Below are 16,157 nucleotides of genomic sequence, written 5' to 3' on the forward strand. Positions count from 1 at the left end.
CTTCCCCTTAAAAACAAATCAGACAAAACACTATACTTTTCTTTGAAAGAATACTCTTATTTCATATCTGTACAAATAACAAGTATACACAATGTGATCTATGATACAAACAAATTCATGTCACTCAAGATGACCAAAGATTCTATGCAGTCTTGCAAAATGCAAGACCAGGAATCTTCAGTCAAATTGACCTGGACCTCTACTCACACACAGAATACAGTACAGGATTCACCCGCAATGATTAGCTTCCAAACTTTCCGAGAATCGGACTAGCCTCCTGACTAACTCCTGCTGCCTTGCCCTGGAAAACTGAAAGAAAGGAGCAGGTTTTCCAGTAAAATGTTTGGTCTGTTTTGATATTGTGATGCACACTTTCCCCAGTCTTCTCCCATGCAAGGCAAACTCGCTAAGTTAGAAGGCCTGTCCAAATAAATATGATTCTCAGCAAGTTGTACAACTTTTTGCTTACATGGAAAAAAATTTGTCCAGGCATTCCAGTGCCTGCACAAAAAGCATGGTGGAAATACCCCATATATAGAAATAGGGAATAGATTTACCATAAATATATGCAAATAAACAGCGTATACCCCTTTAAGTTTGATTGTGTACATGTATATAATTTGCAACAAAGAATAGTGTAGACATTTGGTTTATTTTAAAGGACAAAGGAACACTGGCATTTTAACGAACATTGGTGCACACTCATAGATTATTGATACGGAAGGTTTGCAGAATGTGCCACCCCTAAATCTTCTACTGGGGTGATATAACAGCAAGTTTACCCACATAATGTATCAGTAGTATGATCTTGGATAAAACAATGCCAGGGTTTTGATTGCAGTGGTTTTTGACTCCTATTCATAAATAGACATGTTGATATTGTAAACAAAGGAACGCTATAGGCAGCAGCTAGGTCTTTCCTATCTCTCAGTACAGTGAAACCTCCCTTAGCAGACACCTCTTTATTAAGGACAACCTCCCTATTAAGGACACTAGGTTTAGTCCCAAAGTGGTTGTTTCCATTATTCTTCATCTCTCTAATCAGGACACCTCGACCCTGGCATGAGGAATACATTTATCACTAAACAAAACATGACCCAGTCCCCTTACTGTGCATATGAATCACATCCAGCTCCAGCCTATAGTCCCCCTTTAAGTCAACTTATATTAATCTCTGTACAACTACCAACAAACATACATGTACAAATACTGTTTAGTTAAAAGCACACATTATGCAGGAGCCATTCAATACAATAACAGTACAACCATGGAAAACCATGCAGCCATGGAAAGCAATCGAGTCATTCACAACCATGGAAAACCATGTAGCCATGAAAAGCACTCGAGTCATTCACATTAAACTCGGCCGTCTCCCACGGATTGAATGACCCAGATGAGTTCCAAATCAGCCAGATATCACTTTCACCAGACTGGCCTATTCTAGGACACTATCGTGTTTCTTAGTTACTGGCCCCATCTTGGTTCATGGAAGAAAATAGTTAAGACATCGAGAGGAAAAGGGGTTTATCGAAAGGTGTTCCTTCAATCAAAAGTCTAAACCTAGAAAAGGATTCAAATAAATATCTGATGATGCAATATTCGATTGGAAGCGATAACGAATGACTATATTCCTCAAAAGAGTGCAGGACTTGACAAGATCAAAAGATAAGATGTTTTGCTTCATCCGAGACGCCCTGAGAATCCATGGGCAACGGTGTACATGTCAAACTGTACTCTCAGACGGAGGAATATGGCCTAAAGAAGACATTGAGAAGAAGACACTCATGGTCATGCTATATTTCAACCAGGATTCAAGTCCTGCCAAAAAGTCAGCCGACTATAATGGATGGTTACAGAAGAGAGTACTGTAAATTTGGAGACAAAGGGACTTACGAGCAAGAGAGCATACTCATTTGTCAATGACATAGAGTATGCCCTAAGGAAAGCAGCTACTCTACTAAATTCAATATGAGGAAGTTTGCAACACAGACAGTCTTCACCGACTGCTTTAGACAAGAAGGGATTTGCATTGGATATATTTTCCCTACCCTGACCCAGTGGTATTTTGGAAGAAGGATAGATTACTGCCATTTAAAAAGGACAACAAAGAGACCTCAGAACTCTTCCCTGAAGCCTCAATCTCCTACAAAATGTTTTTTTTCTCAGAATCTCACTGCACCAAAAATAATGTCATGAAAACTGCACATTTTCTGTCGTCTGAAAGTAACATGTTTACGGTTTCTGTCCTGAGCTGCTAACTTTAGTGTTGGTGCGTGTTCCAAAAGGCGTCTGCTGTGTTGAGTTCAAGTACGGTGACGAGTTTGGTACGTGTGCAGAAAACGAAGCAAAATACTCCGCTGCAAACGCTAAGACGTCATCTGGTTTCCGTAATAGCAGGAATTGAAGGAAGTCCGCCAGCAGAGCTCTCAATTCTGGATGATGTCGCATGTACACTGCATGGTCCCCTTTTAGTTCCTCCTGAAAGAGATGATGAGTTGGGATTAGGTACACTATGACATTACAGTACAACAACGCTACTATGATTAACAATCTCCTTGGAGTTTGAAGCAAAATGTTCGTTTCAGAAAGGGATTCGTTACAACGAGAAAGGATGCATGTACAAACAAATACTTGCTTCCGTCTTCGTCTGACACGTCTATGTCTGAGAGATGCACTCTTCCACAAACAACAAACTGTATTTGAAAGTGAATAAAATTGTAGTATAGTGTTATCAACAAACAGAAGAGAAGAAAAGTTCCTAACTGTTAATGTGCAAAAAAGTGTCAGATTCCCTTACCTTTCTGTCCAAGAATTTCGAATAGAGCTGCATGTCTTCTTCCCAATTCAGAGGCTGTTTGTCGAAGGTTGGCTTTGGTGGTTCTTCATCTGTAAGAAGGAGCAGTTTAATTGCTTCTAAATGTACGAGAGAGTTCACACAATGTATGGCAGTAGTTCCCCCCCTCAAGTGAATTCCGGGTTAGAGGGTGAGGTTACAATAAATGCTTGAAAGTCTAATCAACAGAATCAAATTCAGATATTGCTGTGGCTTTTGAATTGCGGGACTGTGTCTAATGTGTGGTTCCCGACTAGGCCTTTTTGCCACAGTGTCTTGTGATACAAACATGTACATGTACTCAACTCTTACCTTCTTGTACTGGTGTTGGTACTCGGACCAGCTTCATGGTGACCGGTGATCCCACTTGCACCCGATTCGATAAATGGCTGAAACACAATAACAAAGAAAAGACAGGTTAGGACTATGGAAGAAATTGAGGTCAAGTTGAAAACTGCAGCTGCTATAATAACTTGTGCGCTGTACAGTTGAGCTTCCAAGTTAAGTGGAGTGCCAAGTTTTGTAATGTAAGATAATTAAAGGCCCTAGTCCCTGTTTATATATATGACTGTGTGAAGGCCTTGTTTATACATACCCATCTAATGTAAAGTATGACTGCCATGTGGTGGGAAGATCACTCAGCGAGTTTATTGTTCTTTCAACGCCAACTACCTCCAAATCATCATCACCAACAAACTGCTTCCTTTCCTCAAGCGTTTTCTGAAAGAACCATCAACAATTTTGGACCTCAAATAATTCAATATCTCTCTACACACCACCCCCTAATCACGGGGCAGTGGACGTTCATTATTGCGTTGAACACTGTGAACGTTATGTAAACTGAAACTGCTGGCTTGAAGCAATTTTGAAGTCAGGTGAGCAGATAATCTACGCTCAAACACCCAGAGAAAAAGAACTTTTCTTGAGAATTAAATTTACTAATTTAGGTCAACTTACATAGACAGCTGAGCATAAATTCGTATCAGAATCAAATGATGTAAACTGCAGATTGTCTGGAACGCCAGCTTTTGTGGAAAGGCACTTGCGCACTAGTAACCTCTGCAATAACAGGTTCGACCCTTCTGATATGAACCCCTCCATGTGTTCATGTTTAAATGTCCGTGCCATCCGTTGTTCATCCTGAAAAAATCATGAATTGAATAATAATGTCGCCTTTTTCTTTCATGCTGGAATGCTCTCAAGTCAAATGTGCCGGAGAAGAAAAGACAACTCACTAATTTCACTGATGGTTCATGGTTCTTTCTCCTAATGACAAAAGGTCCACGAAGACACAATTTTGATTGAATCTTCTTCAACAGTATACAGCAACTGAACTTTAGGGCACGAGCCCCAACTTTACCTGAAGTCAATGTAGGAAGTATGATCTCAAAGTTAAGCGATTTGAAAGGGAGTTCTACCCACCTCTCCTTGTGTGATGACTTTATTGACCACGTAGCCATCATTCTGTTTGACTATAAAGGTTTTTCTGTCCAGAGGTAGATTCTCTAACTGAAATAGATAAATAAACCAAATGCAATTTTTCTATCACACTCCTTGGTATTGTATTTTAAAATGTGTATAAGTGGTGAAATGAATGAACTTTGGAATCAATTTTTCAATTTAAGTGAAAATAGTTCTAACTTCCTCACCTTGACATACTCATGATGCTGTTGTTCCAGTGTTTCTAGTTTCTTTGACACATAAGCAGTAATTGACGTCCCGCAGGGAACGGTGTCGACAATACCATGACTGTTTGCGTGAATCAGGAAGCATTCCTCGCCTTTGTGCTTCGTTGGTTCGATAGTTACAGTGAATTCTCCGACTTCTTTTCCGGTGTCAGATGTGGTGACGAGAGAATCACCAAAGACAAGATATCTGAAATCATCGTCGCCTTAAAAAGACAGAACAGTTTCAACACAACTAAAACACGTCATCCTACTTATGGCAAGCCAAAGCGGAATTTATTCAAGACTTTAGAATTACCATTCAAGAAGTTAAATATAAGTTCAAGAAGGAAATATATGTTCAAGACTAAAATATGTTCAACCTTGAATCAAATGTTTTCAACCTTGAATAAAATATGTTCAACCTTGAACAAAATATATTCAACCTTGAACAAAATATATTCAAGACTCACGTGACCATATTCAAGACGCACGTGACCACAAAATTGATGACGTAGAGCGTAGAATCTGTGGTACTTCCGATGCGTTCTGTTTCACGACAGGCATTGCGCATTTTGAACCTATAATTTGCCTGATATGTCTGTGAAACATGTATCGACTCTGACATTCACTCGGCATCCATGTCATGATGTGTAGGATTACAGTACATGTCAGGTGTAGGCGGCTAGGTACGTGTACAACCATGTGTCAAAACCTCGTGCGAACAATTCGAGCTCCGAAACGCAACACAAGTACCATGGGTTCGGGAAAGTCCGGACGCGGGTTCGGGAAAGTCCGTAAAGCATCAAAACATGAGCAACTACGTCATCAATTTTTGTGGTCACGTGCGTCTTGAATATGGTCACGTGAGTCTTGAATATATTTTGTTCAAGGTTGAATATATTTTGTTCAAGGTTGACAATATTTGATCCAAGGTTGACAATATTTGATTCAAGGTTGACAATATTTGATTCAGGATTGAACATATTTTGGTCTTGAACATATATTTAACTTCTTGAATAGTAATTCCACGGTCTTGAATAAATTCCGCTTTGGCTTGCCATACCTACTGATATGATACAATAACAATAACAAGTTATACATGTGGACATCCCTATTAAAAGAAAACTCGGGGGATGGCAAAAATGTTTGAGCAACGATTTGTCCATGGAAAAGTGCTACATTATAATTGAATTCAACTGTGTAGTGGTCGGTTTTTGTCATCTAATCTATCAGTATCACCACATCACTGGTTTTGTTGATGATAGTTGATACTGACCTATGCTGGATATAAATTCCAGGGCATCTTCACTTGACTTTGGTGGTTCCTCAGGTATGTGCATCTGTATTTGACTTCCCTCTGAAGCCAATGAACTGTAAAGAGTAAAAACGAAAATATTCAGATTTTATTCTTGTTTGGCAAAGCTCTGTTTGATTGACTAAGTCGCAAAGCCAATGGTATGACCCTATGTAAATTGTAATGATCAGATGTTTTACAATGCACACAAATGACAAACAAATACGAGATAGGCCTATCTCGTGTTCAACTCAATCAGTGAATCACATGACAACAGCCAGATATCATGGACATGACATGATTCAATTTCAACACTGCATGCAATCTGCAATAAATGCATACATGCATGACAGCATAGCATGATAGCCCTAAGCATGCATGCATGCATGCCATACATGTATATGTATAGGGTACCCATATGTATACAAGATCATTGACAGTTGCTTTTTTTACTTCCATAACACCTTTTTCTAATCAATCTTACAGTGAATTTATAAATGGCCCTACCTCTGCGTCAAGCCCGATATAGCACTCATCCTTGCAGAACGAGTTGAAATGAAAATTTCAACAAATTGACGGTTTTTGACACTTCGTTTTGATCAAAACAAAACCAAATTTCTGATAAGTTTTTACTCCAAAAACAGAAAATGGCCGCCTTACGTCACTATGGCAATACCGACTCGACTACAGACCAATTCTTGGTCGGCAGGTGCCCGGCGTCTGTGGGCTTTGGTCTCGTTGGGGAGTTTTTCCCAAATGTACGCGATGATGACGTGCCGCATTAACAGGACGTAACATCTATTTTAAAATGCGTTTCCAAAGTGAATGCATGAGGACAACCCATTTGTGTCGTATATCACTGGAAACGCCCGATTCCCCTGATTCTGCAGAATCGGGCATTTTGTTTCTTTAAATAAATCATAAGCGTCGCATTTGCTCCTAGCTCTGTTCACCATCCCAAATGGCAATATTGCAAATTGGGCCGGACAATCACGAAAACCCCCAAATATTATACATTCTTACAATGACCATTCTCCCATGAAAGACAGTTGCTTACGCTACACAAAAAAAATAAAAAAATCGAGGGTGAACTATTGAACTTTTGAGATATTTTGAATTTTGCACAAATCAGCGAAAAGCGCACCAACTGGCACTGGACGGCATTTCAACAGGGGGCCAACACACATCCCAAGTTCAGTGAACACATACGTCGGCAACAACACTGTTTGTTTAACATGGTTGTGCCTATGTCCTGATCTGGTTAACACCTTCAGCGCCGAACCGCGTAGATCTACGTGGCCAAAATCCCCCTCCCCGTTTGAGCTGGTTATCGGAGTCTCATGGGCTTCATGAAAGAACTATGCCATCGCCATCTTCAGGGTAAGGGAGGAACTGAATAAAGGTCTGAACTACGCCATCGCCATCTTCAGGGTATGGTAGGAACTGAAGAGACCAAACGGTCCTACCTTGCCCTGAAGATGGCGATGGCGTAGTTCTTACATGGAGTCCATGAGACTCCGATAACCAGCTCAAAGAGGGGGATTTGGGCCACGTACATCTGCGTGGTTCGGTGCTGAAAGTGTTAATAGTAAATAAAAGTTTTGGTAAAATAACGTGAAGGCAAGATTTTTCAGTGTTTCCCTGTGCTTAACCTTCAACAAGTCCTTGTAGTTTTAATTTGTACATGATTTATAAAAAGCCTCATTATATCATTATACTTTATAACATTGAAATAATATTTTTTGTTTTTGCGCGCAGCCTCCTCCTCTCCCCCCCCCCCCCCCCATCAGTGGCCGTGCCATTTGCAAGAATTTGGCTACATCAGGATCATCTGGCTCTAGATGTCTAATCCAAGATGAACTATGACACGAATACCTAGCAGCAGGCTCATCTATTCGTGTGAATAAATGGATCAATTTGTTGGCACGCGACATTGTTTATTGTAACATTGAAAAGTGACTACTAACAGCTGCTCTAACAAATAATCTGTACAATTGCGTTTAATCAATAATTGGTTATCAGCTACCAATTATAATAGATTGACAATAGACTAATATACTCGTCGTCAACGAGTGCGCGAATTGGATGCAACAGCCATGGCAATTGCGACCAATCACAGGTGTACGGCCCTGAATCGGTAACGTCAGAAGCGATAGCAGAACGTGTGACTTCAGACTTGTTGAGACTTTTCATTGTGTTCAAAGTTTGCTATGCCTGTTAGATAACTTGTAATGCCAGTATATCGATATCTGGAATGCTCTAGGAATCCTATAGATTGGATACGATATTGTGATTTGCACATAACAACAATGGTAGGTGCAATTTTAGCTTTGAAAGTTGTGTTACTTTTTGACTTTCTTTAGGATGCAACTTAGCAAAGATGCTCCATCATATGGGGCGCCAGAGGGGTCATAATTTGGGATGCGCCTGAGGAAATATAAGTCCATTATACAAAGCAACTGGTATCTTTTTTCCACAGTCGGTCCGATGACTACTTGTTAATTATTTAATTAATTTACTTAGTGTTTTGAGACTGTTCAATTCATTGCCCCGCTTGGTTGGGGCCTGGGATGGGGTTGGGCCCCGCTTGGTCATCAGCAAGGGCCCAGGGTGATCATTCTTACTAGATAATGGAGAGGATGGGGGAACTTCAATATTAAATAATCGTTCTGTCATTCTTAAAGGGGGTGTATAGGCAGTTATGTAGGTCAGATTAATTTACACAAAGTGTAGGGCTAAGTGAAGTCACCTGTAGGGGTCTCCCCCATTTGACAGTATATTTAAACTTTTCATACTTGTGTATATCACATGCTGAACAACACAACCCAGTCTCCAATTAGTCACCTGAAATCACAAATTTGCCCCCCCCTATCTCCTGCCTATAGTCCCCTTATAGTTTTCTAACTGTATTTCCAATGCAAGCATATTTACCCATGCCTATTCAGGAATACCCCATGCCTAATCAAAATCATCTCTAGGACCCTAAAAGATCAAAGCTAGGACAGCTACTGATGTTACAGTCAATTGTTAGTTGATCATAAGAGAAACCAACAATCCTTATTCCCAATTCTTAAAGGGACTCTTTAGGCGGCAGCCAGGTAGGCAATATTAAGTTACACAAATCGGCAATAGGAGTCTCCTATCTCACAGTATATCAAAACAATTCATCAAGATACCAGAAATAGAATTATCGCCAAACTAAACACGATCCAGTATAAAAAAATATTTAAAAATATTAAAAAATTTCTACAGATTTTACATAGAAATTTTTGCCTGTGTAGAACTATGACAAGGGTGAAACTAGGCCTCCTAATTATGCCATTAATAAGTAGGCTAGATGCTTTCCTTGTAGTGTTTTTGAGCCCTGCATGAGGAAAATTCCCTGGGGTATTTATTTTGCCAAAAATCTCTGATCTTTATTTTTCAAACTTTTACTTATTAAACCTCTCCATGAGGATGATGTAGGAATAGAAGAGTGTTAGTCTCTTTTGTTGCACATCCAAGGGTATTATTCCATGTATATGTATCACCCTGTCATGTGTTTCCCATCATTGGGTACAAAGTGACACCTACATGTAATTGGAAAGTGATAATTATTGGAGAGGCACTATACATAGAGTACATGTTTATCATAGCCAGGAATTCGTTATAAAGGTTTGTATAGGGTTGCACTGTAGGATCCTGAATGCCAAATTTTTACATCACAAATCATGAAAATTTGTAAAATGAACTTTTGCCCTCAAAAATTGCAGGGGGACATAAATCATTTGAGGGGGACAAGTCCCATTGGGACAAAACCCTTTTTTATGCTAGTTTTACGTTGTTACCCCTAGATACCTCCTGATCACTGCAGATGGAACTTCCCCCACGTCATAAGAAGTGCCTCATTGCTTCCATTCTTAATCAATTCTCAGTTTTGGAACACCATTCCCATCAAACACCATCCTCGAATACCAGGGTCAGTTACATGCTCCTCCCATTGCACAAAGCTTGGTAAAAGATACTGAAGCTCAGGATGTAATATCACTGAAGACTCGCTTGGTAAATATTGGAGAGTCTTATGAACACTTTCAAGTCATATCTTTTTTTAATCTTCAAACTTTGTCATTTTAGGTCTCACAAACTGAATGTCGTGTTTGTCAAGTGTGATCTTACATTATGCAGTCACCAGACAACCAGCGGCGATCGTCATCTGGGAGCAAGCGGGCATGGGAGTCACCTCCTATTGACAGGAATGACAACGGTGTCGTGAAAATCGAACTAAATCAAATCGACAGGGGTGGAAATATGAAGTCGGGGAAGGTTTCACCGGTGGATGACCGGCCTGCGACCGCAAACTCGCAGCAGAGAAAGTCAGCGTGGGAACGCGCTCAGGAGCGATATGAAAAGGAGGCTAAAGCTGTGCGGAGTAAAAATAGCGATATCGATGACACAGAGTTACTCTTACAAACGGGAACGTGTTGCAGCCTGACCACGGCAATACGACTCTTCAAGTCGAAAAAATTCAAAAATCCAAAACTTGAGCGGTTGTACCAACGATATTTTTTCAAGTTGAATCAGACGAACTTGACAGCAATGATGGCGCTACTGTGCACATATTGCGTAATTATGACGTGTTTTCATTACATCTGCGGTGACATTTCCTTCATCAAGGGAACTGTTCTTGGCGTATTTTTCGTGATGTACATAGTATTAGAAATCTTGACCAATCGGAGTGCGTTTAATCATGTGTATATGATCGTGGTGTCATGTACGAATCTCGTCCTCCTCGGGATTATGACGTTTATGGTTGCGCTGGACGTTAACCCTCGGAGTGCCAGCGAGGGCCTCTGGTGTGCCGTTTTCTTTATTTATCTGGTTTACACGCTCCTTCCGCTGCGGATGCGTCTGTCTGTCCTCGGCGGGATACTTTTAGCTGTGATTCATGTCGTTGTGGCAACGGTCAGGAATTCTCAAGACCCATTCTTGTGGAAAGAGGTAAGTATTCTTAAATACGAAAATTCACATCCATCCAAGACAACCAGACCCATCCATTATGTCAGCTACTACATATAGATCAGTTCAGAGGAAAAGCATCAGTTTGGTAATATTTATGTTTATTGGGTCAATTACAGTGGTGGTATCCACTGATCACTCGATACAATGATTACCGATCATATGCCATGTTTTATGCTAACCTCAAATAATCAATGGATGCCACCCGATATTTCATCATCAACGCTAATGAGGAAGCCATCGTGAATCTTTTATCTACGACCGGCACATTGATTGTTTATCAATATTTTGGCTAATGACAGTTAACCCCGCCATCCCGGCTAGCAAATAGAAATGCAAATGTTATATGATATCATAACATCGACAAGTACTCTGTTCATGGCAATTGAAATGTCAGTTTTGCACTCATAAATTCCTGCCTTTTTTGCCATGTGGGGCATTTGAAATCGATAATGGGATGTTCACCATTCATAAGTCATAAAATGATAGCCTGCTTACCCATTAATTCATACATGTCAGTCATGAGATTATCAAAAAAGGCCGGAATTTATCAATGCAAAACTGACCTTGTTTTAAGTTGTGCACTATGAATGAAGAGACTAGAGTGGATGGAAAGCTATTTTACAATCTCGAGTGTAGTGCGATTTCGATTAACCGATAATATTAATCATTCTCATGACAGAAGTTCAATTATGTCATCTATGTAGTCTTGGGCTGGGCTATCTTCAATTTACCCATTGGCAAGATTCAAATATCATGAATCTATGACGATATTCCGATCAAATTCAAAGAATCTACCAAGTACCTACCATTGGCCATCACAGACTGACAGAGTCTATGATGGACCATCATTCATAGAATATGTGATGGTAGATTCAATGTAAAAATGGTTTGAGATTATCATCATGTTGATTCTACCATGGGTCCATCATGGATTCTATGGTTGTGCGGAAACTTTTGCTTGTGAACATGCGTAGCATAACCTCATGGTCTGTTATCATTCAGACCATAACTTTCATTATTATATCTCACCAGGCAATATCTACGAAAAGGTTGGTCAGAAATAGAACAAAAGATCAATAATTGTGTTGTTCTGGCCGAGACTATCAGATATTGCCTATAATAATGTCTGATCAAGATAAACAAATATGGGCTCGTAGTGTTTGCGAGATATTTGTGTTCAAATACAATAAATGTTTGGGCGATAAATGCAAAAATGTAATGCATCAAAAATTAACACTTCATCATAATATTGTAGCTCGAATGATCAGTGGAGGTTCACCCTGCATGACACTCCGGAACATTGATTTTTCTCTTGCAGGTTTGTGTGGCTGAAGCTGCGTATCCTTAGGTGTTCCCTTCTGAACATGACCTGTGGCCTTACTTCCATTTTGTCGCCATATGTTCTCTGGTACAACCACTAGGAACACCCAACGAGCCAAACCAAGGTTCAGTTTGTGAGTGGGCATCCCAAGGTCACAAGCTAACAGACTATGGATGCGCAGTTTAACTTATGGAATATTAAAAATAAAGGCAATTGGATTTGCCTGTTTCAAGTTGTATCATTTGGCCTTGTTCACCGCCTGATTACATCCCCTAACAAATGATTTTGACGGCTGCTGAAGAAGGGGGCAATTTCCTTAGGGAATACATAATTTCCTATTCAATAGTATTAAAGATTAGCCCTCCACCTTGTGACGTGTGATGGCAGTAATCCAATCACGTTCTCAAGAGCAGTTTCAAAGCCCACTGATAATACCAATATGGCTATTGAAAACAAATTCATTCATGAAATCTAACTGGTCAACACTGATCTTTTTTTAATTGATCCTGTTTCTGAGTCGCCATGCAACTAATCCACCCCGGAGGTTTAGCATCCCGCAGACGATAGCCTCACGATCATGATTGGACGAATTGTTGGAATGATTGATCACGTTTAATGGCAAATGCTTATCAACCCGTTAGTTAATGCTATTGATTTATGATAGGTGGGCTACTACAAATAGCTACATTTGTACATACAATGACATAGCTTCAACAATTAAGTTAGTAAAGTTGAGTGCCTGACTCTGAGTAGCCATTGTGTAATAGTCAACATCTTCTGGAAATACAGCACTAGTGCTAAGTGGTTCTGTGATATTGTAAACATGTAGAGATTTTACCAATATTTATTTTTGTATTTCACAAAAAAATGCTGTTAAAGATGATAACTGCACTACAGCGAGATCTTCATTTCTATTTTACTGAGCCTCCAGTTAATACATGGTGTGTAGCCCTAATAGACAGGTAAGAGGAACCTGGTTTTAGAAGGTTTTTTTACATATTCGAAAGAGGCAACAGTGTAGGTTTAGGTGCCTTCAAAGACACAGTGAGGTAACAGCGGTAATCCTTTCAAGAGTCAAAACCAAGACCTCTCGACTATTTAAGCCTGTGATGTTCTGACCACTATACCACTGCTCCCATCCCCCACCATCACCACCAATCCATCAAGTTTGCAAGTCCAGTTCTTCGAAACATTGGAACCACCAGCCCGTGCGTTTCCGCCGGGTTAAGATCATGTCAAGCAATCAAACATTGGCTGTCAATATTTACCGGAAGAGACCAGGAAGTGAAATGAACATGACCCTGGGCCCGAAAATAATTTCACGAGACAAGCAAATATCGAATATTTCCTTACAAGTAACGGCTTATGGAGATTGGTATTTTAGTCTTGTCTGCTTAATGAAGTTTGCAAGATCCGTCAAGGAAGCGGCGTTAATTAAATCGAGATCGCAGGACCCTTGGGACACCGTCTGTTGTTATGCTGAATCTGATTGGATTAGACAAGTCTGACGCACAGAATACGAAATCTAGTATGTTCGATTTGTTGCCAGTTTCGATTGTTCTGTTGGTTTGGTTTTGTTTGAGTAGTTGGAAAAGAGCTGACATTTACGTCAAGTTGTACAGGTACTGTAGTGTAAAGCCTAGAGGGATGCTGAATGACAGAGAAGATGAAATAAGTTGTCAAAAGGATATTCTCCGGGCAGTAACAAAATTACAAGTGTATCACGGCACTTCTTTCTTTGAGGACTGATTCAATCAGCGGTTTTCTGCTTGTGTCATCAGTGTCACTGGCTCCACACAACTACACGTGGAGCCAGTAGGTTTTCGTTGGTGAAAACTAATACTACAATACTACTCTTAATGAAATGTACATTTGTTCTTCGGAAAGATTTGTCCTTGTTGGATAAATTTCCCTCAGAATAAAATGATAATTTCAATTTATTTTCCTTGAAATCGACGAACTTCTTCTATAATTTGTCCTTCAGTTATTCCTCTGGCAGAAAAAGTCATTCGTCATCCCTGTCATCGGGGCTGCGTGATATTGAGCGCTGACATGGCTACAATGGTGTCTTATTCTCCCCGCCATTTGTCCCCATTAGAAACCAATCACCACGACGATATATCACGGTGATTTGACGCGGTACAAGCCGCGATGTCATCGATAAAATATTGCGGAAAATGTTATGGCATTAACCTGACAGGAGACATGACTTTGCAGTTATAAGATGGACTGCCGATTTTTTTCGCTGATGGTGGTTGGTGTTCTCTTTATGAGCAATTTATGCAGGTGTCAGTTAGATGTCCAATGTTTTAACGATCTAAAAATCCTTTTGGGCTTTCCATTTTACCAAAAATCTTCTACGGGGAGTATTTTTGGTTTGTAGGATGCGTGTATCCTCAATAAATCATCTTGCAATAGTGGCTGCTCTTAGAGTATAACTGACTACCGTCTTACCTTAAAGAGGGATTATCATGCTATATTGCTAGTAGCACAAGTGATATGTACTTTCCCATGAGCCAACAATGTGATATCATATGTATTTTCTATTAAAACATGACACCATTTTAATGTCAATGTTACTATCAGTGCACACGCCCATTGCTAACTGTCTGTGTTATTCTAGTAGCATTCTACTAGTGTCGTAATGCTAATTCCGTTATTACCGGTACATGATACCGTTGATAGCTTATTATGCTAGTTCTCTCACAATAGCGTCAGACTGTTCGGGCTATTTTTTCTGGCGTAACGAGGAAGTTTCACTCTACGGATTCATTTTGTAAGGATTCGCTATGAAAATGATGAATGTTGATTTGGTCTTTTAGAAAAAGTCTAAACACGTCATGTTCCGTTGTGTGTGGATTATGAAGAGTTTCAAAGCACGATAAACGCCATGTCTAGTTAAGCAAACTAGTGATTTTTGTTGTTGCGACCTGAGATCATGATCGTATGTGACAAAAATTGCTTGTTTGCAGTGGTCATCCCAGGTCCCTGCGACAAGAATTGGAGAGTGCGATGACCTTCGATCAGTATTTAAACCCAGACCCAGCGCTTTCAAGTCGCCTATCATCGTGATAATTATTGCATGTTGCAGCAACAAAAGTTGGTCGTAAGTGGCGTACTTTCAAGCTACGACTCACTAATAAAAAGCTCTATATAAGCTAGTCAACTTTGAAATGAATTGCTCAAGCAAATATCACTCGCACTTTTTCAAGAATTTGTTAAGCTTGTAGCCATTTTCGCAAAAGGTAAGAATGGATATAGCGTATTTTGCAATGTGAAGCAGTTTTTTCCACCGTCAAATCTGTGTCTGCTCAGGATTCAATGTCCGACTGAGCAACGAAGACAAGAAATCGACAGTTCCTTCCGTCATCTCGTTGATATCGCCTGAGCGGAGCCAACCTCAAAGAACGCTCCCAATAAAAACGTCACTTCGTATGAAATTCAACGATGCATACAAAGAACGTGGACTTCCAATAAAAAATCACTCATCTTTTATTGTAGTAGCGGTTGATCACGCTATCTGCAGCCGTGAAGATGGTCCACCCATTTAATTGATCAGCCATTGATTAACTTTTATGGAGAGGTGTATATCTAGGTATATAGAGTAGCTAGGTATATATTGCGACATCAAGACTGTCAACGCAGGTATCACAATGCAGAAAAGTATAGGTTTCATTAGAAACTGTTCACACATTCTTCTGAATTAAGGAGAGGTTTAGTCAATCCCAAGGGTGTCCTTTTTGGAGAGGTTCTATTTAAGTTCGTATTTTAAAGACCACTTGGCCCTATCTTCCATGACATCCTCATAAACACTTTGATCTTGCCGAGTTACAATAAATCCAAACGCTTTGATATCAGAACAAAGGTTTCGAAACATGTTGACATCAAGGGTGTCCTTGCCTCAGAGATATTTCAACTAGGCATGGGAAACTAAATGTTCTTTGTGCTAAACTCTATGTAGGCTGGGAAGCTGTCTACGCCAGAAGGTTTCTGATCACAGAAAGTTGGCTCTAGCTTCAAACCTGAGTTTAATGAATGTTGGAC

General features: G+C 40.0%; 2 protein-coding genes across 3 annotated transcripts in view; one reads left to right on the top strand and one right to left on the bottom strand.

Moving 5' to 3' along the window:
- Positions 1–36: 36 nt before the first annotated feature.
- LOC135500614 (ciliogenesis-associated TTC17-interacting protein-like) lies at positions 37–6,459 on the bottom strand. Its single transcript, XM_064792164.1, has 9 exons — positions 6,302–6,459; positions 5,777–5,871; positions 4,483–4,724; positions 4,256–4,342; positions 3,791–3,973; positions 3,429–3,553; positions 3,146–3,222; positions 2,798–2,886; positions 37–2,478 (listed from the first exon to the last, which is right to left on the bottom strand). The coding sequence occupies exons 1-9, from the start codon at positions 6,328–6,330 to the stop codon at positions 2,233–2,235; spliced, it is 1,173 nt and encodes a 390-aa protein (XP_064648234.1). The 5' UTR covers positions 6,331–6,459; the 3' UTR covers positions 37–2,232.
- Positions 6,460–7,987: 1,528 nt separating this feature from the next.
- LOC135500393 (adenylate cyclase type 5-like) overlaps positions 7,988–16,157 on the top strand; it is a 46,797-nt gene continuing 38,627 nt past the window's right edge. Inside the window, exons 1-2 of one of the 2 annotated variants that reach the window (XM_064791838.1) lie at positions 7,988–8,106; positions 9,908–10,771. In XM_064791838.1, coding sequence (XP_064647908.1) covers positions 9,953–10,771 — 819 coding nt within the window. In that variant the 5' untranslated portion in view covers positions 7,988–8,106; positions 9,908–9,952. Of the gene's footprint in view, positions 8,107–9,432; positions 9,449–9,907; positions 10,772–16,157 lie in introns of those variants that run through there. The other variant, XM_064791839.1, reaches the window with a different exon arrangement.

This window comes from Lineus longissimus, chromosome 16, assembly GCF_910592395.1.
Source record: "Lineus longissimus chromosome 16, tnLinLong1.2, whole genome shotgun sequence".
In the NCBI taxonomy this organism is placed as follows: domain Eukaryota; kingdom Metazoa; phylum Nemertea; class Pilidiophora; order Heteronemertea; family Lineidae; genus Lineus; species Lineus longissimus.

What these genes read in the sequence shown, in the direction of transcription:
- LOC135500614 (XM_064792164.1), bottom strand. Translation starts at nt 6,330, where the DNA reads ATGAGTGCTATATCGGGCTTGACGCAGAG. An exon ending in TCATACTTTACATTAGATGG is followed by an intron (nt 3,223 to 3,428) that starts GTATGTATAAAC and finishes ATTGTGTTTCAG; the next exon opens with CCATTTATCGAATCGGGTGC. An exon ending in ACCAACACCAGTACAAGAAG is followed by an intron (nt 2,887 to 3,145) that starts GTAAGAGTTGAG and finishes TCCTTCTTACAG; the next exon opens with ATGAAGAACCACCAAAGCCA.